A 25,687-nucleotide genomic window follows, 5' to 3' on the forward strand; every position below is an offset into this window, starting at 1 on the left:
AAGTGGACACCCTAGCCTCTGTTTTGGTAAAAACAAACTGAGGGATGAGCCTGGAGAAATGTAACCACTCTCAAATTCATAGACAGAGCTGTGGATGCAAGGACAGTTGTTACCATGTTTTGAGGCTATATAGTTTTTGTTTACATATATATTGTTTACATATTATATATTGTTATATATATTTTTTACCCCTATGATGTCACTGGAATGATGAGATAGATGTTCTTCTTCTATGTTTTTGTTTTATTATTTCACTGCCATACTGTGTTGGATCTTGTCTAGCCATCTTGTCTCAAGAGGACCACAATGGAAATAAGTCCCAGACTGTATTGTGTGTTATCCTCCATGATTTTATTCATGTGCATGTATGGCTTTTAAGTTTTATGTGTGCTTGTTTTTTAAAATGGTCGAATTAATAAACTTAACTAAACTACACACTTCAGAGTAAAAAAAACAGATATTTGGGGTTCTGATGGGGTACGACTGTTGAACTAAGCTCATGAGGCATTTATAAGTTATATTCCTCAAGAATCAATGGTCAATCGATGTAGCAGCTAAGGATTATAGCTTAAAACCAATATTTTTCTTTTTTTTCCTTCCTTCTCTCTGTCTCTCTCTCTCTCTCTCTCTGTCTCTCTCTCTCTGTCCCTGCCTCTCCCAAACCACTCGTTCTCTCTCCCTCATCCCTCTCTCTCTTTCCCTCTCTCTCCTCCTCTCTCTCCCCCTCTCCAGGCTGTGAGCCCTGTGGAGTGTGGTCATGACCAGCTGGGGCATCAACAGTAGCAGGAAGGACGGCCATGCTGCTGACAGTACCCCCTCCTCCTCCACGCCCCCCCGCCCGCCCCCCGGCCCCAAGTTGCAGGTGCAGCGCTCCCTCTCCCGGGACACCATCACCATCCACTTCTCCGCCCTGGGACAAGAGGAGGACGAGGACGAGGAGCTGTATGGGTTTGGGGCGTCTGTGTCATCGTCCTCCGCAGGAGAGGAGTCAGAAGGGCTGGGTGGGATGGGGGGGAGGACTGAGGACCAGGGCATCGTGACGGCCTTGGAAGCCAGCGAGGAGCTACTGTTTGAGGCTGGAAGGATTGGGACCACCACTACCATTGCTGTGTCCTCTACCACTCTACCCCACAGCCCAGCCCTGCCCATCCTCCCCTCCTCCATGCACACCCCCCTCCAGTCCCCCCCTGCTTGCTCCTCCTGGCCCTCTGATCACACAAGACCCACGATCCCTCCCACCTCCTCCTCCACCACCTCCTCCCCGTCTCGCTCCGCAGCCCTGCCCTCCAAGCCTTTACTCAGCCTCAGGTCCCTGTCCAATGAAATGATGGTTGCCCCTCCTTCTTCTGCCGGACGCCACCGCCACCACCTGATGAAGACGTTCGTCAAGTCTCTCTCCACGGACAACACCAGGCCCGACCACCAGGAGGCGCCCTCACCACCATCTCTCTCCCAGCAGCGCCCACCTCCAGACTCCCGCGTCAACAACCTGCAGCTCTTCAAGCAGTTGGGCCAGCCGATGGGTTCCACCACGTTTGGGGGTGGTGACTCCAAGACGGCCCCCTCCTCACCCCTCACCTCCCCAGCCGACGGGAGGTGTTTCTTCAAGGTGCAAGAGATGGAGGCCAGGATCGAGGATACTAGGAGGCGTTTGTCGGAGGTCATGTGTGAGCCAATGCATCTGTTCAGTAAGTTCATGGGCGACGAGGCTGGAGGCGGGGCCGAGGGAGGAGGTACAGGAGGGGATGCCTCCGCTACCCACCGCTCCCTCTCCCTCAGCGCCACAGAGCTCACCAACCTGGCAGGCCTCAATGGGCACGCAGAGAGCAACAACAACTACAGCATCAAAGAGGAGGGGGGCAACTCTGAAGGAGAGGAGGAGGAGGAGGAAGAGGAGACCCCTACTGGTGAAGCTTCAGCAGACTCAGTCTTCTCCTCTCCTCCAGCCAAGTCCTCCAGGACCTCCAGGGTCTCCTCCCCTCCTCCTCTCCCCAGGTCCTCCTCCCTCGCCCTGGGTCACTGCTCTATGTCGGCCCTAGTCCGCTTGGAGGACGAGGAGTTCTGTGAGCTCTACAGTGAAGACTTTGAGCTCTGTACTGACACTGAGACACCGGACGGGGAGCGGCCCGGGTCCCTGCAGATCCAAACGGGAAGCACGGGTGTCTGCAGTGAAGCCGAGTCCGACGAAGAGGAGGAAGGCTTAACAAACGTGCCCATCACTGGCCTCCTCTTCTTCACGTGTCTCGTCTACAGTTACCTGGTATTCCCCCTGCCACCCTATTTGTGTGCGGTGGTGCAGGGGGTGGCAGCAGGGTTCATGCTGGCTATACTGGTGGTGTGGCTGTCGGCTCCGGAGGTCTCCAGCTGCAGTGGAACCAGGCAGGGCAGACGAAGGGGGGAGCAGTGGAACGTGGCCCAGCTGGATATCAAAGAACCTGGAATCTTTAAGGTAGGTCACTGTGTTAGCAGTTTAGTGCTAAGTATTCAGAAATTTGACGACTTACGTCTGAAATTAGTGCCAAAGCAATTGGGAAAAAACTGTAAAGGGTGCATTAGTATAAGACTGGAACAAAAGCCTGCTCAACTCTCCAGAACCAGAGTTTGTGACTGAACACTGTCCTACGTTTCACAGCCTATCCCTGTATTTTTTGTGTAAGGTTATGACATAGAAAGCTTTCTACCCAAGAGGATAGATAATAGATTTATAAATGCAACAATAAAGATATTGTCATGGATAGGCATACTTTTCTGTTGTGCAACGACCAAGGTATATTTAAGGCAGATCACATAGAAAGGAGCCTGACATCTTAGATAGGCTGTGTCCTTCCCTTAGTAGTAGCTGTCATCACTATGGACAGATAGCCTGACATCTTAGATAGGCTGTGTCCTTCCCTTAGTAGTAGCTGTCATCACTGTGGACAGATAGCCTGACATCTTAGATAGGCTGTGTCCTTCCCTTAGTAGTAGCTGTCATCACTGTGGACAGATAGCCTGACATCTTAGATAGGCTGTGTCCTTCCCTTAGTAGTAGCTGTCATCCCTGTGGACAGGTAGCCTGACATCTTAGATAGGCTGTGTCCTTCCCTTAGTAGTACCTGTCATCACTGTGGACAGATAGCCTGACATCTTAGATAGGCTGTGTCCTTCCCTTAGTAGTAGCTGTCATCACTGTGGACAGGTAGCCTGACATCTTAGATAGGCTGTGTCCTTCCCTTAGTAGTAGCTGTCATCACTGTGGACAGATAGCCTGACATCTTAGATAGGCTGTGTCCTTCCCTTAGTAGTACCTGTCATCACTGTGGACAGATAGCCTGACATCTTAGATAGGCTGTGTCCTTCCCTTAGTAGTAGCTGTCATCACTGTGGACAGATAGCCTGACATCTTAGATAGGCTGTGTCCTTCCCTTAGTAGTAGCTGTCATCACTGTGGACAGGTAGCCTGACATCTTAGATAGGCTGTGTCCTTCCCTTAGTAGTAGCTGTCATCACTATGGACAGATAGCCTGACATCTTAGATAGGCTGTGTCCTTCCCTTAGTAGTAGCTGTCATCACTATGGACAGATAGCCTGACATCTTAGATAGGCTGTGTCCTTCCCTTAGTAGTAGCTGTCATCACTGTGGACAGATAGCCTGACATCTTAGATAGGCTGTGTCCTTCCCTTAGTAGTAGCTGTCATCACTGTGGACAGATAGCCTGACATCTTAGATAGGCTGTGTCCTTCCCTTAGTAGTACCTGTCATAACTGTGGACAGATAGCCTGCAGCTTCTATTGAGTTAGCAAGCTGAGCACATGTTGCTGACAGCATCTACAAGACAAACAGCTGATACATGGCTGGCTTTTCCCCAGTGGGACTCGGAGAGAGTAGGGAGGATCTCCAAGGCTGCGTCCCACATGGCACCCTATTCCCTATGTAGTGCACTACTTTTGACCAAGGCCCATAGGGCTCTGGTTAAAAGTAGTGCACCATATAGGGATTAGGTTTCCATTTGGGATGCAAACCAATTCTCCATATCGTATCTCTGTTTGTCGTTAAAGTTCAGGAATAAAACCTGATGGCTGCTCACTTTATCAGATAGGACAGGAAGCCATTCAGTATATGTCTGTAGATATCCGTTTTCTTCCCTCTCTTGAATTGCTAAACAGCATGGTTGCCAAGGTAACAATTCTCCTCCCTCCATGAATCCTAATATCCACACCAGTACTTTTCAGTCGGCTTGGGTTATTACACGATTAAACATTACACTGGCTTAAATATTGGGATGTACAACCTCTCCTGAATGCTCATGCAGCATTCACAATGGTGGCTTCCCAGTGGGATAGAGAAACATTGGCTGGATAAGAAATACATCAAAGTCCGGTGTGGCTCAGCATGGTGCTTGCAACACCAGGGTTGTGGGTTTGATTCCCATAGGGGACCAGTATGAAAATGTATGCATTCACTACTGTAATAAGACTCTGGATAAGAGTGTCTGCTAAATGACTAATCTAACATCCTCATTGGGCTATCCAACAACATAGTGAGGCTATATAGCGTTCCCTCCAGCTGCATTGAGGTTTGCCCTGAAACAACCTCACAGATTAAATGGTCTGTTGATTTGTCAAGCGTTCTCCTTTTAACCCAGTCAATGTGCTGGAAACTGAAGCAGAGGAGACACGCTTAGCGCTTGGCTAGCGGTTATGTAAGCGTGTGTTTGTGTTCTTATTTGAGTGTGTGTTTGTGTTCTTATTTGAGTGTGTGTTTGTGTTCTTATTTGAGTGTGTGTTTGTGTTCTTATTTGAGTGTGTGTGTGTGTTCTTATTTGAGTGTGTGTGTGTGTTCTTATTTGAGTGTGTGTGTGTGTTCTTATTTGAGTGTGTGTGTGTGTTCTTATTTGAGTGTGTGTGTGTGTTCTTATTTGAGTGTGTGTGTGTGTACTTATTTGAGTGTGTGTGTGTGTACTTATTTGAGTGTGTGTGTGTGTGTTCTTATTTGAGTGTGTGTGTGTGTTCTTATTTGAGTGTGTGTTTGTGTTCTTATTTGAGTGTGTGTGTGTGTTCTTATTTGAGTGTGTGTGTGTGTACTTGTGCGTGTGTGTTTGAACCCGTGTGGGCACATGAGCTCAATAGCCTCAGGCTACAGCTGTACTGGAGAGAGGCTCTCTGGTCACGTGGAACACAGCCCAACATAGCGCCTGTGGAACCACAGAATATAGCCAGCTAAAGGAGGGGTCATACGGGTCAGCTCTCACCCACAGTCACGCTATGATGTCATCATGCCCATGATGGAACTCATGAAGTAACGTCTCCCCGTCTCTGAAGGGAACTGAACAGACCGTTGTTGTTGTTTAGAGGAAGCCATGTTGTGATACTATCTCCACATATCAACATGAAGTAACGTCTCCCCGTCTCTGAAGAGAACTGAACAGACCGTTGTTGTTGTTTAGAGGAAGCCATGTTGTGATACTATCTCCACATATCAACATGAAGTAACGTCTCCCCGTCTCTGAAGAGAACTGAACAGACCGTTGTTGTTGTTTGGAGGAAGCCATGTTGTGATACTATCTCCACATATCAACATGAAGTAACGTCTCCCCGTCTCTGAAGAGAACTGAACAGACCGTTGTTGTTGTTTAGAGGAAGCCATGTTGTGATACTATCTCCACATATCAACATGCTCTGGATGATTATCTCACTATGATGTTAGTATGGACCAGGACTGTCAGCTAAAAGTTGGAGACCGTGTGGTTATGTGGTTGTATTGCAGCCCATCACACTCCCCAATTAGTGTGTGTGTGTGTGTGTGTGTGTGTGTGTCTGTGTGTGTGTGTGTGTGTGTGTGTGTGTGTGTGTGTGTGTGTGTGTGTGTGTGTGTGTGTGTGTGTGTGTGTGTGTGTGTGTGTGTGTGTGTGTGTGTGTGTGTGTGTGTGTTTGTGTGTGCGTGTCATTCGTGCATATTATTAGTCTCCATGTTGTTCCATGCGTCGGTCTGAGAGTTAACAGTGTGTATTGTTCCCATTAACAGGGCTGGATGAACCAGATGTCCAGCTATGACCTAGAGATGTACCATGCCACTCTGACCCACTCTGTGTATGTACGTCTGGAGGGCTCCACCCTGCGCCTGTCCAAACCCAACCGCAACATTGCCCGGCGGGCCACGCACAACGAGCCCAAACCTGACGTCACCTACATCAGCCAGAAGATCTACGACCTCACCGACAGCAAGGTGTGTGTGTGTCTGTATATCTGTCTGTCTGTCCGTCTGTCTGTGGAACGTGTTGTATGGTCGTTTGCGGATGGATGCGCCATTTTGTTTGTGTATGTCTAAGACAGAGAGGGAGGGAAAGGGAAATACAATGTGTAATCTCTTGAATGGGCTCGATGATTATATAATCAAATCCGTGAAAACGCGGTCATTTAAGATACAGTTGAAGTCGGAAGTTTACATACACTTAGCTTGGAGTCATTAAAACTCGTTTTTCAATCAATCCACTAATTTCTTGTTAACAAACTATAGTTTTGGCAAGACAGTTAGGACATCTACTTTGCGCATGACACAAGTAATTTTTCCAACAATTGTTTACAGACAGATTATTTCACTTATAATTCACTGTATCACAATTCCAGTAAATCAGAAGTTTACATACACTAAGTTGACTGTGCCTTTAAACAGCTTGGAAGATTCCACAAAATGATGTCATGGCTTTAGAAGCTTCTGATAGGCTAATTGACATAATTTGAGTCAATTGGAGGTGTACCTGTGGATGTATTTCAAGGCCTACCTTCAAACTCAGTGCTTCTTTGCTTGACGTCATGGGAAAATCAAAAGAATCAGCCAAGACCTCAGAAAGAAAATTGTAGACCTCCACAAGTCTGGTTCATCATTGGGAGCAATTTCCAAGCGCCTGAAGGTACCACGTTCATCTGTACAAACAATAGTACGCAAGTATAAACACCATGGGACCACGCATCCGTCATACCACTCAGGAAGGAGACGTGTTCTGTCTCCTAGAGATGAAGGTACTTTGGTGCGAAAAGTGCAAATCAATCCCAGAACAACAGCAAAGGACCTTGTGAAGATGCTGGAGGAAACAGGTACAAAAGTATCTATATCTACAGTAAAACAAGTCCTATATCAATAGCAAGGAAGAAGACACTGCTCCAAAAGCTCCATAAAAAAGCTAGACTATGGTTTGCAACTGCACATGGGGACAAAGATCGTACTTTTTGGAGAAATGTCCTCTGGTCTGATGAAACAAAAATGGAACTGTTTGGCCATAATGACCATCGTTATGTTTGGAGGAAAAAGGGGGAGGCTTGCAAGCCGAAGAACACCATCCCAACCGTGAAGCACGGGGGTGGCAGCATCATGTTGTGGGGGTGCTTTGCTGCATGAGGGACTGGTGCACTTCACAAAATAGATGGCACCATGAGGGAGGAAAATTATGTGGACATATTGAAGCAACATCTCAAGACATCAGTCAGGAAGTTAAAACTTGGTCGCAAATGGGTCTTCCAAATGGACAGTGACCCCAAGAATACTTCCAAAGTTGTGGCAAAATGGCTTAAGGACAACATAGTCAAGGTATTGGAGTCGCCATCACAAAGCCCTGATCTCAATCCCATAGAAAATTTGTGGGCAGAACTGAAAAACCGTGTGCGAGCAAGGAGGCCTACAAACCTAGTTACACCAGCTCTGTCAGGAGGAATGGGCCAAAATTCACCCAACTTATTGTGGGAAGCTTGTGGAAGGCTACCCGAAACATTTGACCCAAGTTAAACAATTTAAAGGCAGTGCTACCAAATACTAATTGAGTGTATGTAAACTTCTGACCCACTGGGAATGTGATGAAAGAAATAAAAGCTGAAAGAAATAATTCTCTACTATTATTCTGACATTTCACATTCTTAAAATAAAGTGGTGATCCTAACTGACCTAAGACAGGGCATTTTTACTAGGATTAAATGTCAGGAATTGTGAAAAACTGAGTTTAAATGTATTTGGCTAAGGTGTATGTAAACTTCTGACTGTATATAAAATTATATTTGTGTTTGTGGATGAATTTACCTCTGATGTTTGTGTGCTGAAGACCATTGTGATATGTTTTTGCCCATTCAAAACGCAAAACTACAAGGCTACTTCCTGAAAAACGACACGTTACTTTCATACCATATATGGTGCACATTTGTGTATGACTGTGTGTGCGTTTGGGCATACAGATATTGAAGTGGGCCTCCCTCACAAGGGATATAAATACCTGTATCTGTCCAGTCAGCCTAATATTTTTAGAACACCCCCAAGAGGTTCATGTAGCGTGTAACATCCAAATGTGTCCCCAGATCCACCTGGTGCCCCAGAGCCTGGCCAGGAAGCGCGTGTGGAACAAGAAGTACCCCATCTGTATCGAGCTGGCCAAGCAGGAGGACTTCATGTCCAAGATCCAGGCCCAGGGAGGGAAGCCCGAACCTGGGGAAGAGATGCCGGCCGGGGTGGGGGAGAAGCTGGAGGGTCCAGGTGGAGCTGGGGGTGGAGAGGAGCCCAGGAAACCCCCAGGGGAGCGGGATCCGAAACTGTTCCTATTTGGGAGGACGGGTCGGGAGAAAGAAGAATGGTTCAGGAGGATTTTGGTGGCATCCAGACTTAAGTCTGAGGCTAATAAAACATCCAGTGAGCATCCAGTGGGCGGTGAGGGAACATTCAGATGAACACACAGACAGCTGTACTTTTTGGGCACCAACAATTGATTCCCATTCAAAATCCTATTCTTCCTAACCTTAACCCTAACCCTAATTCTAAGAGGATTACAGACAGGGAGACGTTAGCTAGACATTAACGTATGTGAAATTATTTCCAATAGAATTTGAACCCAGGTGTGGTTGTCATTGCCTAACAGACTGGCCTCACAGACTGGAGGCAGAGAGCAGGAGTAGCAGCCGTGGCAGCCTCATGGACGAGCCCAGTCAGAAGGACCCTTCCCTGGCCGGAGGGGTCAGGCAGAAGATGCTGCTGGACTACAACGTCTACATGGCCAAGTACGTCACCCCCCTGCCCCCGCTGGACAGCCCCCCGGCCAGCAGCCCCTCCCACAGCCCAGAGGGCAGCCCTGGAGCCATCAAGAAGGTAGGGTTGATGGGGGCGACCACAGAGATCTTATTCATTCTATATGTAATTCTATGGAGGTGACCATGTTGACACAGGCTGATCAGATAGCCATGTAGACATGTAGTTAGTGTGGCCATGTAATAGCATGTAACTATACTGAACAATAAACAACTATACTAAGCAACATGCAACAATTTCAAAGAGTTACAGCTCAAATAAGGAAATCAGTCAATTGAAATAAATTCATTAGATCCTAATCTATGGATTTCACATGACTGGGAATACAGAAACAGCAGGGGTTCAAACTTTAGAACCCAGTTCCTACATTTGAGTATAAAAATGGATTTTATTAAACGAAACTAGGCTACATTTTATCTCAGGGACCCTCAGGATGACAAATCAGAGCAAGATTATGGAATGTAAGTACATTATTTACCTTCAGAGGTGAATGTATCAAACCAAGTGCTGTGATAGTTTTTTGTTGTTGTGCACTCTCCTCAAACAGTAGCATGGTATTTGTTTTACTGTAATGGCTACTGTAAATTGGACAGTGCAGTTAGATTAACAATAATGTAAGCTTTCTGCACATATAAGACATGTCTATGTCCTGGAAAGTTGGATATTACTTACAATGTCATTCTAGTCACATTAGCGCACGTTAGCAACAACCGTCCCGATAGAGGGACACCGATCCGGTAGAGGTAATAAAAAAAAAATAGGGGCATGGATCAGAAAACCAGTTAGTATCTGGTGTGATCACCATTTGCCTCATGAAGCACGACACATCTCCTTCGCATAGAGTTGATCAGGCTGTTGATTGTGGCCTGTGGAATGTTGTCCTATTCCTCTTCAATGGCTGTGCGAAGTTGCTGGATATTTGGCGGGAACTGGAACACACTATCGTGCACGTCGATCCAGAGCATCCCAAACATGCTCAATGGGTGAAATGTCTGGTGAGTATGCAGACCATGGAAGAACTGGGACATTTTCAGCTTCCAGGAATTGTGTACAGATCCTTGCGACATGGGACTGTGCATTATCATGCTGAAACATGAGATTATGGAAGCGGATGAATTGCAAGATTATAGGCCTCAGGATTTCATCACAGTATCTCTGTTCATTCAAATTGCCATCAATAAAATGAAATTGTGTTTGTTGTCCGTGGCTTACTGTGAGGGAAAAAAGTATTTCATCCCCTGCTGGTTTTGTACGTTTGCCCACTGACAAAGAAATGATCAGTCTATCATTTTAATGGTAGGTTTATTTGAACAGTGAGAGACAGAATAACAACAAAAATATCCAGAAAAACGCATGGCAAAAATGTTATAAATTGATTTGCATTTTAATGAGGGAAATAAGTATTTGACCCCCTCTCAATCAGAAAGATTTCTGGCTCCCAGGTGTCTTTTATACAGGTAACGAGCTGAGATTAGGAGCACACTCTTAAAGGGAGTGCTCCTAATCTCAGTTTGTTACCTGTATAAAAGACACCTGTCCACAGAAGCAATCAATCAATCAGATTCCAAACTCTCCACCATGGCCAAGACCAAAGAGCTCTCCAAGGATGTCAGGGACAAGATTGTAGACCTACACAAGGCTGGAATGGGCTACAAGACCAACACCAAGCAGCTTGGTGAGAAGGTGACAACAGTTGGTGCGATTATTTGCAAATGGAAGAAACACAAAAGAACTGTCAATCTCCCTTGGCCTGGGGCTCCATGCAAGATCTCACCTCGTGGAGTTGCAATGCTCATGAGAACGGTGAGGAATCAGCCCAGAACTACACGGGAGGATCTTGTCAATGATCTCAAGGCAGCTGGGACCATAGTCACCAAGAAAACAATAGGTAACACACTACGCTGTGAAGGACTGAAATCCTGCAGCGCCCGCAAGGTCCCCCTGCTCAAGAAAGCACATATACATGCCCGTCTGAAGTTTGCCAATGAACATCTGAATGATTCAGAGGACAACTGGGTGAAAGTGTTGTGGTCAGATGAGACCAAAATGAAGCTCTTTGACATCAACTCAACTCGCCGTGTTTGGAGGAGGAGGAATGCTGCCTATGACCCCCAAGAACACCATCCCCACCGTCAAACATGGAGGTGGAAACATGCTTTGGGGGTGTTTTTCTACTAAGGGGACAAGACAACTTCACCGCATCTAAGGGACGATGGACGGGGCCATGTACCGTCAAATCTTGGGTGAGAACCTCCTTCCCTCAGCCAGGGCATCGAAAATGGGTCGTGGATGGGTATTCCAGCATGACAATGACCCAAAACACACGGCCAAGGCAACAAAGGAGTGGCTCAAGAAGAAGCACATTAAGGTCCTGGAGTGGCCTAGCCAGTCTCCAGACCTTAATCCCATAGAGAATCTGAGGAGGGAGCTGAAGGTTCAAGTTGCCAAACGTCAGCCTCGAAACCTTAATGACTTGGAGAAGATCTGCAAAGAGGAGTGGGACAAAATCCCTCCTGAGATGTGTGCAAACCTGGTGGCCAACTATAAGAAACATCTGACCTCTGTGATTGCCAACAAGGGTTTTGCCACCAAGTACTAAGTCATGTTTTGCAGAGGGGTCAAATACTTATTTCCCTCATTAAAATGCAAATCATTTTATAACATTTTTGACATGCGTTTTTCTGGATTTTTTTGTTGTTATTCTGTCTCTCACTGTTCAAATAAACCTACCATTAAAATTATAGACTGATCATTTTTTTGTCAGAGGGCAAATGCACAAAATCAGCAGGGGATCAAATACTTTTTTCCCTCACTGTATGCCTGCCCATACCATAACCCCAATACCACCATGGGGTACCACTTGCCCACATGACGCCATACACTGTCTGACATCTGCCCGGTACAGTTGATACCGGGATATATCCGTGAAGAGCACACTTCTCCAACGTGCCAGTGACCATCGAAGGTGAGCATTTGCCCACTGAAGTCGGTGATGAAGCCAGACTGCAGTCAGGTCAAGACCCTGGTGAGGACGACGAGCACGCAGATGAGCTTCCCTGAGACGGTTTCTGACAGTTGGTGCAGAAATTCTTTGGTTGTGCAAACCCACAGTTTCATCAGCTGCGGTTATGAGGCTCGTTGGACATACTGCCAAATTCTCTAAAACGACGTTGGTAAAGAAATGAACATTAAATTCTCTGGCAACAGCTCTGGTGGACATTCCTGCAGTCAGCATGCCAATTGCACGCTCCCTCAAAACTAGAGACATCTGTGGCAAAACTGCACATTTTAGAGCTGCCTTTTATTGTCCCCATTACAAGGTGCACCTGTGTAATGATCATGCTGTTTATCTTGGCAAGGAGAAACGCTCACTGTGCACAAATGTAAACAAATTTGTGCACAACATTTGAGAGAAACAATCTTTCTGTGCATATGGAAAATTTCAGCTCATGAAACATAGGACCAACACTTTACATGTTGCGTTTATATTTTTGTTCAGTATACATTCAAACTCTAAGCAATGAGCAAGTATTCGCCATTCATTTCACATACAATTGTAAATACCCTGGACCTGACCTCTAAAAATCTGTTGGATATAGAGTATGTATGTTTACTACGTTTGTCTCACTACCTGTTACTCCCACGTTGTTCCTGTCAGTTACCCAGCAGCTCGTGCGAGCGGCCGGGGCGAGGGGCAGTGCCAGAGGCGTGGGTGAACGCCTTGATAGGCCGGGTGTTCTGGGACTTCCTGGGGGAGAAGTACTGGGCTGACATGGTCTCCAAAAAGATCCAGATGAAGCTCAGTAAGATCAGAGTGAGTACTGGCATCCTATCTCCTCTGCCTCCACACACAGTCAGCGTGTATATTCTTCTTATCTGTCTTTGTCCCAGAGAGCTCTTTGTCGATAGTCCTTTTTAAATTCCAAGCGTCTTCTCCTCCCGTCTTCCCCTCACTTACTTCTCAACACACCAGAGGGAAATTAGATATAACTCAGAGAAAACACACGTGTAAGAAAGGAGACTGTCCTGAGGTTTAAATGTCCTGTGTGTTACAGCTGCCGTACTTTATGAATGAGCTGGCTCTGACAGCGCTGGACATGGGCTTCTCCATTCCCAAAATCCTCCATGCCTCCAAGCCCTCTGTGGACCACCAAGGTAGGACACTCTCTCTCCCTCTCCCTGCTTTCTTTTCTCCCTCTATCCTTTCTCCTCTCCCTCCTCCTATCATCTCCTCTCTTTCCCCCTCCCTTCTGCCTTTTGTTTGTCTCCACATACCCCTGCCTTTATGAACCAGAGTAATTAACATTTTGCCTCACTCTTCCATGCAGATCTGGTTTAACTCAGCGATATTTGTGGGTTTTCAAACATGAACTGTTCGTTTCAAGTCCTGCCACATCTCAATTGGGATTAGGTCTGGACTTTGACTAGGCCATTCCAAAACTTCAAATGTGTTGCTTTTTAGCCATTTTCATGTAGACTTGATTGTGTGTTTTGGATCATTGTCATGCTGCATGACCCAGCTGCGCTTCAGCTCACAGACGGATGGCCTGACATTCTCCTGTAGAATTCTCTGATACAGAGCAGAATTCATGGTACCATCCCAGTACCACCACCATGCTCAACCGTTGGCATAAGGTTCTTACTATGGAATTGTCACGGTTGTCGTAGGTTAGAGTGGACCAAAACGCAGCAGGAATATGTGCACTCATCTTCTTTTATTAAATGGACAAAGAAGGTAAACCAAAACAAACACTTACACCAATAAACACACCGACGAATAACAGGCCGGTAAGGCACAAAGCTATACACAGCACAATCTCCCACAAAAAACCCATGAAAACAAACTCCTAATTATAGGACCTTCAATCAGAAGCAACGATAACCAGCTGCTTCCAATTGAAGGTCCAACCCCAATAAACTAAACATAGAAATAGACTAGACTAGACAGAACATAGAAATACACTAACATAGAACAGTGCCCAAAAACCCCGGAATACATAAATCAAACACCCCTCTACATAGACACACACCCCGAACCACATAAACCAAATACCCCCTGCCACGTCCTGACCAAACTACAATAACAAATAACCCCTATACTGGTCAGGACGTGACAGGAATGCAGTGTTTGGTTTTCGCCAGGCATAATGGGACCCATGTCGTCCAAAATGTTATACGTTTGACTCATCTATCCATAAAACAAATATAAAAACAATTGAATAAAAAAATAAAAAGGATCATCCTGGTGCTTTTTGACAAACTTGAGTCAACTTTTTGGATGAGATGGGTCCCATTATGTCTTGGCATTGGGTGTTGCATAACGTTGTTTATGAAATAATCAATTAAGTAATTGTTGTGTTATTTGTTCACTCGGGTTCCCTTTATCTAATATTAGGTTTGGTTGAAGATCTGATAACATTTAGTATGAAAAATATGCAAAAGTAGAGAAAGTTAGAAAGTGGGCAGATACTTTTTCACAACACTGTAGATGTTATTGATTAGGATCTAAAAGGCCAAACTAGATCAGCACTCCAACTGAGAATGTGAATACAGCCCGAGGCACATTGATATGTCTGACTTTGGGAGGGGATGAGGGGGAGAAGTGGGAGGCTAGTGAGGAGAGTGGGAGGTCATTTTGATCCAGTCATTTAACTATATTCTGATGTAGGGGATACAGTTGCAAGTGTGTGGGTTAAGTCTGTTTTTCATGTTTTACCTGAAAAACCTTCCATTGCTAAGCTTGAATGTCTCACTGTCTCGCTTTAACGGTCCACTTCTCCTTAAAGGCCCAGTGCAGTCAAAATTCTGTTTTTCCTTGGTTTTGTGTCATATTGTACAACAGCTGATGAAACTAACACTGTAATGGAGGTTTGGCTGACCTGGTGACATCACAAAGAGAGTTCTAAACCTCTCTGACAATACCAGCTAGTTTTCAGTTTTCCCCTCCCCATTCAGACCACTCCCAGACAGTCCTAGTAACATTATTGCTTTTTTTTGCCAAAAAGCATTTTCTTTGGGGACCATTTTAATTCAAAACAATCACAGTGAGGTACTTAATTGTTACCCAGAAATGATTTGATATTGAGATAAAAAGGCTGCATTGGGCCTTTAAAGCTACAGTCTGGGATTTGGGAAGCATTCCATATTCAATTCAAGGTTAAGGGTTAAACTCCTAAGGCTCTACTGCAGCGTTTCCCAAACTCGTTCCTGGGGACCACAAGGGGTGCATAGCACTACACAGCTGATTTCAAATCATCAAAGCTTGATGATGAGTTGATTATTTGAATCAGCTGTGTAGTGTTAGGGCAGAAACCAAAACGTGCACCCCTTCGGGTCACCAGGACTGAGTTTGGAAACACTGCTCTGCTGTCTTGCTACAGTAGAAGCATCAGGTAGCCTAGTGGTTAAGAGCGTTGGGCCAGTAAATGAAAGTTCGCTGGTTTGAATGCCCCTGAGCAAGGCAGTTAACCGCCAACAACAACTGCTCCCCGGGCGCCGATGATGTCGATTAAGGTAGACCCCCACACCGCTCTGATTCAGAGGGTTGGGTTAAATGCGGAAGACACATTTCGGTTGAATGCATTCAGTGGTGCAACTGAATAGGTATCCCCTTTCCCATAAGCTCCTCAGTCCAGAGAGTGATTTATTGCACACTGTCCTACACAACACAGTTCCCATGGGCTATCCCCCCAGGCATTATCAGCTAAACGCTTGCACATAATGAGCCCTATGGGGATTACTGCTCAGCAGCTCTGTGCTCCTCTATTCCAGGAGGATGATGAAGCCGATATAAGTTAAGTGCTTTATAACTGTTGTCATCTGAAGAGTTTCCAGAGAGTTAGTCACAGAAATCCCTCCCCACTTTCATTGTGTGGGATAGAGAGTTTGGAGAGAGATAGAGATGAAGAGTAAACATGTTGATATTTCCTCCCCGTATAGAGACGTGATACGACTGAAGAGCTTCATTTCACTAGTGTGTACACACACACACACACACACACACACACATATACACCAAAAAACCCTGCTGAGTTCTGACCTTTCCCACCCCAAACCAGAAAGAAGCCTGGTGAGTTAGCCAGCTTCTGAGCCAATCAGAGGTGAGGCTGCCCTAGAGTTGACCTTTTGGTGTGTTTACTAGAGGATCATTCCACTCCCTACCAGTCGGACACAGCATGTGGCTTCACTGGAATTAGAAGTCAGGCGGGGAACCTCTGGTTAGTCCACAAAAACAACATTAGCATTTGTACTTTAGAGACATGCAATGTTTAAAAGAGTTTTACAATAGTACTTATACAGGGCCAAAGCAAACAATGCTGAATTAATTATCATGAAATTGAATCAAAGAGTGTGTAATATAAGAACTTAGTATTCAAGTTGTTGTTCATGTGTGCTCCCACCAGGGGCTGCTAGCGACCAGAGTGCCCCAAAGGCAGTGTGATGCTGATTAAGGCCGCTACACACTTCACACAGACAGAGCGACGGAGTGTTGTACACGTTACAACATTGTTACCAGAGTGAGAGCGAGATTAGCAGCTACTCTTCCTGGGGTCTAAATAGTGTTAAAACAAATACATTACAGCCAAACACAACAGCCTACATCATCAATAACACAATACATCATACATTATTACTCTATTATACAACATTTATAATATAAATACACTATACCACAATACATCATATATTATTACTCTATTATACAACATTTATAATATAAATACACTATACCACAATACATCATACATTATTACTCTATTATACAACATTTACAATATAAATACACTATACCACAATACATCATACATTATTACTCTATTATACAACATTTACAATATAAATACACTATACCACAATATGACAACATTGCATTGTGTGTGTAGAGTGTGTAGAGTGTGTGTGTGTGTGTGTAGAATGTGTGTGTAGAGTGTGTGTGTGTGTGTGTGTGTGTGTGTGTGTGTGTGTGTGTGTGTGTGTGTGTGTGTGTGTGTGTGTGTGTGTGTGTGTGTCTGTCTGTGTGTGTGTGTGTGTAGAGTGTGTGTATGTGTCTCTTCACAGTCCACGTTGTGCTGTGAGTTGTTGTTTTATCTGTTTTTTTCAATCTGATTTCACGGCTTGCTTGAGTTACTTGATGTGGAAGAGAGTTCCATGTTGTCATGGCTCTATGAAGTACTGTGCATTTCCCAGAGTCTGTTCTGGACTTTTTGACTGTGAAGAGACCCCTGGTGGCATGTCTTGTGGGGTATGTATGGGTGCCTGAGCTGTGTGTTAGCCGTTTGAACAGACAGTTTGGTGCTTTCAACAAACCCCTCACAAAGAAAAGTAGGGATGCAGTCAATCTCTCCTCTACTTTGAGCCAGGAGAGACTGACATACAGGTTATTGATATTGTCCTTCCATCTACATTTAAGGGCCAGCCGTGCTGCTCTATTCTGGGCCAACTGTAATTTGCCAATATTCTTCTTTGCTTTATTTGACCATATAACTGGGCAGTAGTCCAGGTGGGATAACACTAAGGGAGCTCTTACTGCTCTTTGCCTCAGGCTCACAGTGGATGAGTGACTTATCCACTTACACGTAGGACCAAGAGCTTTTATATACCGTCAGCATTAGCTATACATTTTTGTGCTTTTGTGGTAACTAATCCGATATGGCTGTGTAGTTTGTTGGCTGCATCCTCAACGGTGGAGAACGTTTTCATTGCAGGGAAGTGTGAAAACAGTTGTGCATCATTATTCCACTATTGTCGTCCAATATGCCAACAATGGTATGTTAGTAATGATTTACCATCCCTCTTTTATCCCTTTCTCCCTCTCTCTCTCTTTCCCTCTCTCTCCCTCCATCTCTCACTCTCTCTCTCTCTCTCTCTCTCACACTCTCTCTCTCTCTCTCTCACTCCCTACACTTTCTAGGTCTGTGGTTTGATCTGGAGGTGTCCTACACTGGTTCCTTCATCATGACCCTGGAGACCAAGATGAACTTGGCCCGTCTGGGGAAGGAAGGAGAGGGGCTGGGGGAGCAGGGGAAAGAGGGGTGAGTATGGAGGAGGCAGAGGGGCTGGGGGAGCAGGGGAGAGGGGTGAGTATGGAGGAGGGAGAGGGGCTGGGGGAGCAGGGGAAAGAGGGGTGAGTATGGAGGAGGCAGAGGGGCTGGGGCAGCAGGGGAAAGAGGGGTGAGTATGGAGGAGGGAGAGGGGCTGGGGGAGCAGGGGAGAGGGGTGAGTATGGAGGAGGGAGAGGGCCTGGGGGAGCAGGGGAAAGAGGGGTGAGTATGGAGGAGGCAGAGGGGCTGGGGCAGCAGGGGAAAGAGGGGTGAGTATGGAGGAGGGAGAGGGGCTGGGGGAGCAGGGGAGAGGGGTGAGTATGGAGGAGGGAGAGGGGCTGGGGGAGCAGGGGAGAGATGGGTGAGTATGGAGGAGGGAGAGGGGCTGGGGCAGCAGGGGAGAGAGGGGTGAGTATGGAGGAGGGAGGAGGGAGAGGGAGAGGGGAGCAGGGGAGAGGGGTGAGTATGGTAGAGGGAGAGAGGCTGGGGCAGCAGGGGAGAGAAGGGTGAGTATGGAAGAGGGAGAGGGGCTGGGGGAGCAGGGGAGAGAGGGGTAAGGACATAGAGATAGGCAGTATTTAAAATGTTTTTAAAAAAGCACTCAGGGAGATATTATAAATCTTAAAATCAAGTACTTACTTATATAGTACTTTAAAGTATGTGCACCTCTTTGGCTATGTAGGCAATCACATGTGAGGAATTGGTGGCATTCAGGATGTATGATACTGAACAGAGTGGCTTCGCAACACCTTTTCTAAATACTTATTGGCTCCATTCACTGCCTGAGTTCATCTGGAACTGTAAAAGTGTTTTGTTTGACTTCCAACAAAAATGCTATTAGTCAATTAGTGGATGCTTGGAGGGGAAGTAACATTTTTAGCTGTAAATCTGGGATCAACAGTATGGCTTTGAGCATGTGCTAATGGCTGAATTGATAGGGTTTGTTCAATGTTGTTCTACGCTAGTCCTGGGGAATCATAGGATTTGCAGGCTTTTGTTCCAGCCAACACTAACACACATGATTCAAGAACAGGTGTGTTAGTGCTGGGCTGGACCAAAAACCTGCACCACATGAGCAGGATTGAAAACACTGGGTTTGAATGAGAGGCATTGTTAACTGTCACATTTGCATATTTTTTTCTCTCCTTTCTTCTTTCTTTCCTTTATTCCCTCTCTCTCTGGATTCTACCTCTGACCTCTGTGGATGTGTCTGTCTTATTGCTGGTGAGTTTGGGAAAGATTTCTTTCTGCCTGGTATACTGAAATCATCCCTCTTTCTTTCTCTTTTCATATTTCACCCTCTTTTGTCTCATGGAATCATCTTCCCTGCAAGCCAATCGATCCTTTAAATGCCTCGGCAAGGAAGTGGTCTGGTACCAGATCTGTTTGTGCTGTCTTGCCATCTTCTATGGCAGTGGTCACCAACCTTTTCTGAGTCAAGATCACTTTCTGAGTCAAAATGCAAGCCAGCTCAGATTTGTTTTAAACATGACTTAAACGTAAGCCCATTAAAAACAGTTCTGTAACAATGAGGTTTGTGCAGTAGGCTATAGGCCCAATACATTATCATTGCATATTGCTATGCTTGTTGTTCTTCTCAGACCATTTAGAAATGATATTGAAAACATTTAGGTATATGATCACACTGGCAATAGCAATGCAAGCTTATCGGAGCACTCTGCTATCGGCTACTCCTTCAATGCAGCTGCAGTGCTAGTGTTAGCGTAAGTGGAAGTAAGGAGAACGCACATTTTATTGGTTAAAGTGTTGACGGTGCTGAATAACAACTTAAACATAAACTTACTCACAAAAACATCAGCTCTTTGCTGTATTCGTAAACTTTTTGAAATCTTACAGTATCAACTTTGCTGTGCATTCGAGGCTTCATTTTACCGTCTATGGCTCGAGGAAACTGTGCAGACATGGTGATCTGAGCTACCTGATTGGCCAGTGGTAGGCCTATAGGTGCACTTGATTTGCTCTTTGGGCCTGCTGTGTAGTTGGAGTTCTACCTTCAGACACATGAAACTGTAAAAGAATGGGAACACTGCCTTCCTGGTGCAACTAATGATGCTGAATCAAGTGCACCTACCACAGTGAAAAGAAAAAAAAGGAACACAAGTTTTTATCATTGGGTTTTTTACAGAAATGTTTGGTGATCTACTAGGAATGCCTTGGAGATCGACCAGTCGATCGTGATCAACCGGTTGGTGACCACTGTCCTATGGCTTGCCAATGACAATAGGAATTAGCAAGACAGCACAAACAGAAGTGGGACCAGGCTATTTCCCAGCCGTGGCCTCTGAGGGATCAATCGTTCTGGGAATGTTTAATAGGGGATTTGATGATAGTCTTTGAGCTGCTCAGCAAATGCTCTTCTGAGTGTACTTGGTTTGACAAAAAGGGAAAAAAATCCCTCTGCAAACAGTAGGGATGGCCTTGTGAGCAGAAACATGACTTCTCATGCTGTACCACATGGGAGTCCTTTAGGCTTTAGTGTAGGGTAAATGTTAAATGTTAGTCCCCGTTCAGGACTGAAGGAGTGTCAATACCTCAGCTTTGACCGATGGAACGAGCTGCTGTGTCCAGACTGGATTTGCTGAGGGCTTCCTAGGCACAAATGCTGCCAACACCGCTCTCCAGTAACAACAGACAATTGTTCATACTCACTTTCATCTGTTTTCCACTTCCATTTCTTAAAGCTGACTAATACTCATCCCCTTTGTTCTCATGTTTTGGTGTGTGTTTTGTGTGTGTGCAGGCCCAGACCTCGGGCCTACTGCCTGGCAGACAGTGATGAAGAGTCCTCCAGTGCTGGATCGTCTGACGAAGAGGATCCCCCAGAAATCCCCATGGACATGGTGGGGGCCGAGGGGTGAGAACATCCTTAGCATCAGGCCGTGTCTGTCTCTGTTTCCATTAGTGTGTTTTTATAGACTTCAGAGACTCTTTCTACCACTAATTGGTGAATTGCAGCTCATTTTAGCTGTTAGAATATTACAATGAAGAAGATACAGAGAGCACAGTCAATTATGCAGGCTAATAATCATGCAGCAATTGTTGGTTACACTTTATTTTACAGCCCGGTTTAAGGTATTGTCCTAAGTACCACAAACAGATACAGGCAGGAGCTGCTTTCCGGCCCAAACTCACTACCCTGCATCGTGGGTGGAGAGAGACTAATGAATATCTGATGATGCTGACTCACTCCCTCCTCTTCCTTTTCCAACACCTCTTTCACTTCCCCTTATCCTTCCTTCTCCTCCTCTCCCTCGTTCTCCATCTCCTCTTTCTGCTCTTTGTCCTCTCTCCTTCTTCTTCCTCCTATTACTCCATCTCCTCCTCTTCCTCCTCCCTCTCAGTTTCGTCGGAGGCCACCGGCCCAGTAAGATCATGAGGTTTGTGGACAAGATTGCCAAGTCTAAGTACTTCCAGAAGGCCACGGAGACAGAGTTTATCAAGAAGAAGATCGAGGAGGTGTCCAACACGCCCCTGCTGCTCACCGTGGAGGTGCTGCAGTGCCGCGGGATGCTGGCCGTCAACATACCACCCCCACCCACCGACAGGATATGGTACGTTCCATCCATGCCCACCTCCCCTCACTGACAGGATAATGGTACGTCCCAATACCTTCATACAGTTACATACCACCTCCCCCCACCATTAGGATATGGAACGCCCCATCACCCTCATACAGTATACATAACACCTCCCCCCGCAGACAGAATTTGGTACATTTCACTCCAGGGGTAATGTCTGAATATTGAATATCCAGTGTGAATATTCATGTTATTCAGCTATACAGATACAGCAGGGCTTAGCCTGGCTTGTTGACACTTAAACCACATGTCCTCTGCTGGTAATATGAAGTAGAGGAGTCAAAACATTATAAAAAGGAAGACTAGACTAGTAGCTTACTAGTTCAATGGGTGTAAGAGAAACCTTTCCCAGGATATTAGGATACAGTAAGACAATGGGTGTAACAGAGGAAACCTTCCCACTCCAGGTATGGCTTCAGGAGTCCCCCCCACTTGGAGCTGAAAGCCCGGCCCAAGCTGGGTGAGAGGGAGGTCACGCTGGCCCACGTCACCGACTGGATCGAGAAGAAACTGGATCAGGAGTTTCAGGTATGCTGAGACCAGGGAGAGTAGAGCAATAACGGCTCTCTACTTGGATTATGTGATAACTGTAGTGTGTGATCTGAAATCCAGGAGCTTTGACTGAGTTTTTCCTCAACATGGGATCTGCCTAGGAACATCTCTGGGCTCTATAGTCTTTCCCCGTCAGAAAGATCTAATTCCCCCTAACTATTTGTTAATACAATTTGATTAATCATATCATCACATGAATGTATATTTTGTTCAATATGTATTGAAAGTTTTCCATTTCTCTTAGCTTTGCATCTCTTCCCTTGTCAACAAAGTGAATGTCTTCCCAGTGTTAGACAATGATGGGAATGGGACAACAGAAAAGTTGTGTATGATGTATTTACAGTAGCCCACCAAGCTGTACTTCAAAGACAGTATGCTTGTGGCTCTCTGTCTTCATATAATGATCAGGCTGCTCCTAGAACTCTGCCCTGAGGCACACCTGTTGACAACTCAGTTATTCTGCCTGGCTACGAAGTAGAACTACATGTATCCCTGTTTGAGACCTCTCTACATTATTATTATCCTTACCACAGACACTCAGGCACAGAAGTACGCACACGTCAGTTGTGAGTGACTATGTATGGCTGCCCAAAAACACCAGACAATCCCCAAATCCAATCACACAGAATAAGATTGACTACAGTCTCCTGGGTTTTTGTCCAAAATCAGACTTTTCTACAGCATCAGCTCACTGCTGTAACTGGTGTTGTGGCCTGTTTGTTGTTTTCACAGAAACATGTACTGTATAACTACTATAAATTGATATTTTGTGATACCGGCTAGACCAAAGCACCTCGTTCAGCATTCAAGTGATAAACTAAGATTAGTGTTCTTGTCAAACATGCACAGACAAAAATCTTATCATAAATGTAATAAATATTATTGGCACCCCTTTAGCTTGAAGTGTTTTCTGTTTTACTCCTAGTTACTCAAGTTCTCGTTTTTGTTTTCACAGAAAATATTTGTGATGCCAAACATGGACGACCTCTGGCTACCCATCATGCACTCTGCCATGGACACCCGTTCTAACGCCAACCTGGCAACTGTGACAACATCGACCGATGCCTTGAGGGACCCAGACCTCTCGGAGCCTGAACTCTTTGACATGTGAAGACAAGACTCCGTTTCTGGGGTGTTGCTAAGGATAAGTAATTGGCGATAGGACAGGGAGGCCCAGGCGACCTGACATTCCGGTAACCACTGGTGCCAGTGCCGTAGTGGGCGGGGCTTACTGTCCTCCCCTCAGGACAGTGGGCCAATCCCACAGCCACTCCAGACTCCACTACCAGGAAGGCAGAGAGACAACCTGCTTACTTCTCACTTGGCTGGGACATACTGCATCATTGGTTTGAGGGAATATTAATTTGAGGATGGTGTCAATCAGACAGGTCATGGATTCACCTGGATACACAGACCATTTGGATTGTAAGTGTGTGTGTGGTCAGACAAATTGCCATGCAGTGTAAACTGAAGAACCACACTACCTGTGATGTACAGCAGCTACACCAAACGTCATAGACGAACATGAAAAGTGTGTGTACTAATCGGAGTCCATTATATTACCTGCATTTCTTTTTCCATCGAGTTTCAGACCCGAAACCCTTGAAAAAAGGATGGGTGTAGATGGTCATAGAGAGAAGGCTGTGATTTGTCACATACTTCATCATCTAATTCACATATGGGCATTGTGAGACAATGTCTATCCCTCTCTCTGCCCCCTCCCCATCCATCGCGTGGCATTCCTTATGCAAACAGGTCAACGCCACTGTGCATCGATCAACAATACCATCCTACCCCCAAAACAACTCAAACTGCAGAAGGCAGGCTCATGCGGTAGTTACTGAATAGCCTGGGATGAATAACCTTGCCTGAGACCTGAAAGTGTGCTGGACCCTCAAGATAACGTCTATGCTTTAGCTCAGTGTGCTCACACACTCTTGTGGCATGGGTATGAAACCCAGGTAAGTCACAGATGAAGGCTAAATATAGTAGTTACTGACTATATAGCTTGGGAGCTTTCATCAAACGCATAGGGCCTTCAGTGTCTTCTGTCCACCATTGCCTCAGCCATTCTGAAGTCAAACCACGTTGTTGACGAGGTGTACAAATACCAACCATAAATCTGTGTATAGTCACAATAGTCTTATAGCTATGATGTCAAAAGGTGTAAACTGTAGACAGAAGGCCTAATGAATGTACCTTTAACATGTAAAGCAGGCAGTTCCCTAACTGGGTCAAATATAAAGGACCCTAATAGACTGCTTAGGGCTCCGTTCAATCACATCCGCTTTAGGAGACATCTGCATAACGGTTGTTTTGCCGGTGTCAGAGGTGGAACTGCGTTAGAGCAGTCAAATCCACAAGCGGCTTCTGGAATTATACCTAAAGCAGACATTGCCATTGTCTGTTTGGAGTCGCATTAAGAGAAATCCCATGCAGCCTTGTTTACAAGTTCGAACATTGGAATGTGAGATGTTTTCTACACCTTAATTAGGCTGATAGAAATCCTTTTTTTTGTTGAATGATTTTCAAGTTGAGCGTCATTATTTCTATATAAACTATACTTTCTCATTCTGAACTTCTAATGTGTGGGCCGGTGTACCTTTGTGACAATGATCACAAGAGCAGCTGCTCACCGATTTCACAGCTTCAACATTTACACCTCCAAAACATTAGCTTTGCAGGTGTCGTCTATCGCTGGTTAATGCTTGATCTGATTGAATCTAGGCATTACTTTGGCAGTGGCAGGAGATATTCCCGGAGTTATTTTCTATAAACTGTTTTAAAATGCAGAGGTCAAATGCATTTGTCTCTAGCTGTCTTATAGGCCAAGAAGCACTTTCACACACCTCTTTTTAAAACTGTTTCTCAAACTTTTTTGTACCAGCAACTGGCAAATCTGGTGTCTTATTCAGGGGGTGAACTTGTCCATTCTAGTTCAGACAAGGCATGCTTAGTTACTGCCAAAGCTATGCGTTTCCTCTTTGGAGCACCACTGCACTACATTACTTAATTGTCAGACATCCATCTGAGGGACTGATCAGCAACATCACAGGGCCCAGAGGTTGAGCATCACTATCTTAGACAGCTTTCACACACACTCAGATTCTGAACATGTTTAGATGTCTGTAGCCGGTGATTCAAACAGCCATAACTAATGTCAGCCGTACCGCTCAGCCAATGGAAACATGAGCCATTCAGTAAATAGGACTGCTTTTCTTTATCAATTTCCTGTCTTGAAATACCTGCCTACATGCTATGTACATATGAAAAATATTAAACAATTTCAAATATCAACAAGTGGCAATGACCGGTGTAGATGGTTTTTGTTTGCCACAACTTCGTTCAAATGTTTGTGTATGTTGGAAAGCAATGTGTACGAGGCAGAATTGCCATTTGAATAACGACAAATTCTAGTTGGTTATCAAATGTTTTACGCTAAATTAAGCCATGGG

At 45.4% G+C, this 25,687-nt stretch overlaps 1 protein-coding gene across 1 annotated transcript; it reads left to right on the top strand.

The window, feature by feature from the left end:
- Positions 1 to 757: 757 nt before the first annotated feature.
- On the top strand, positions 758 to 25,539 carry tex2 (testis expressed 2). The gene is made up of 11 exons (XM_029726713.1): positions 758 to 2,449; positions 6,005 to 6,205; positions 8,320 to 8,665; positions 8,838 to 9,100; positions 12,699 to 12,854; positions 13,096 to 13,195; positions 17,952 to 18,072; positions 20,843 to 20,956; positions 21,444 to 21,653; positions 22,088 to 22,208; positions 23,188 to 25,539. The coding sequence occupies exons 1-11, from the start codon at positions 758 to 760 to the stop codon at positions 23,341 to 23,343; spliced, it is 3,480 nt and encodes a 1,159-aa protein (XP_029582573.1). The 3' UTR covers positions 23,344 to 25,539.
- The last annotated feature ends 148 nt before the right edge of the window (positions 25,540 to 25,687 follow it).

This window comes from Salmo trutta, chromosome 32 (genome assembly GCF_901001165.1).
Source record: "Salmo trutta chromosome 32, fSalTru1.1, whole genome shotgun sequence".
Classification (NCBI taxonomy): Eukaryota; Metazoa; Chordata; class Actinopteri; order Salmoniformes; family Salmonidae; genus Salmo; species Salmo trutta.

Coding starts and splice junctions, on each gene's coding strand:
- tex2 (XM_029726713.1), top strand. CDS start 758: ATGACCAGCTGGGGCATCAACAGTAGCAGGAAGGACGGCCATGCTGCT. Junction 13,196..17,951: donor GCCCTCTGTGGACCACCAAG/GTAGGACACTCT, acceptor TACACTTTCTAG/GTCTGTGGTTTGATCTGGAG. Junction 22,209..23,187: donor AACTGGATCAGGAGTTTCAG/GTATGCTGAGAC, acceptor TTGTTTTCACAG/AAAATATTTGTGATGCCAAA.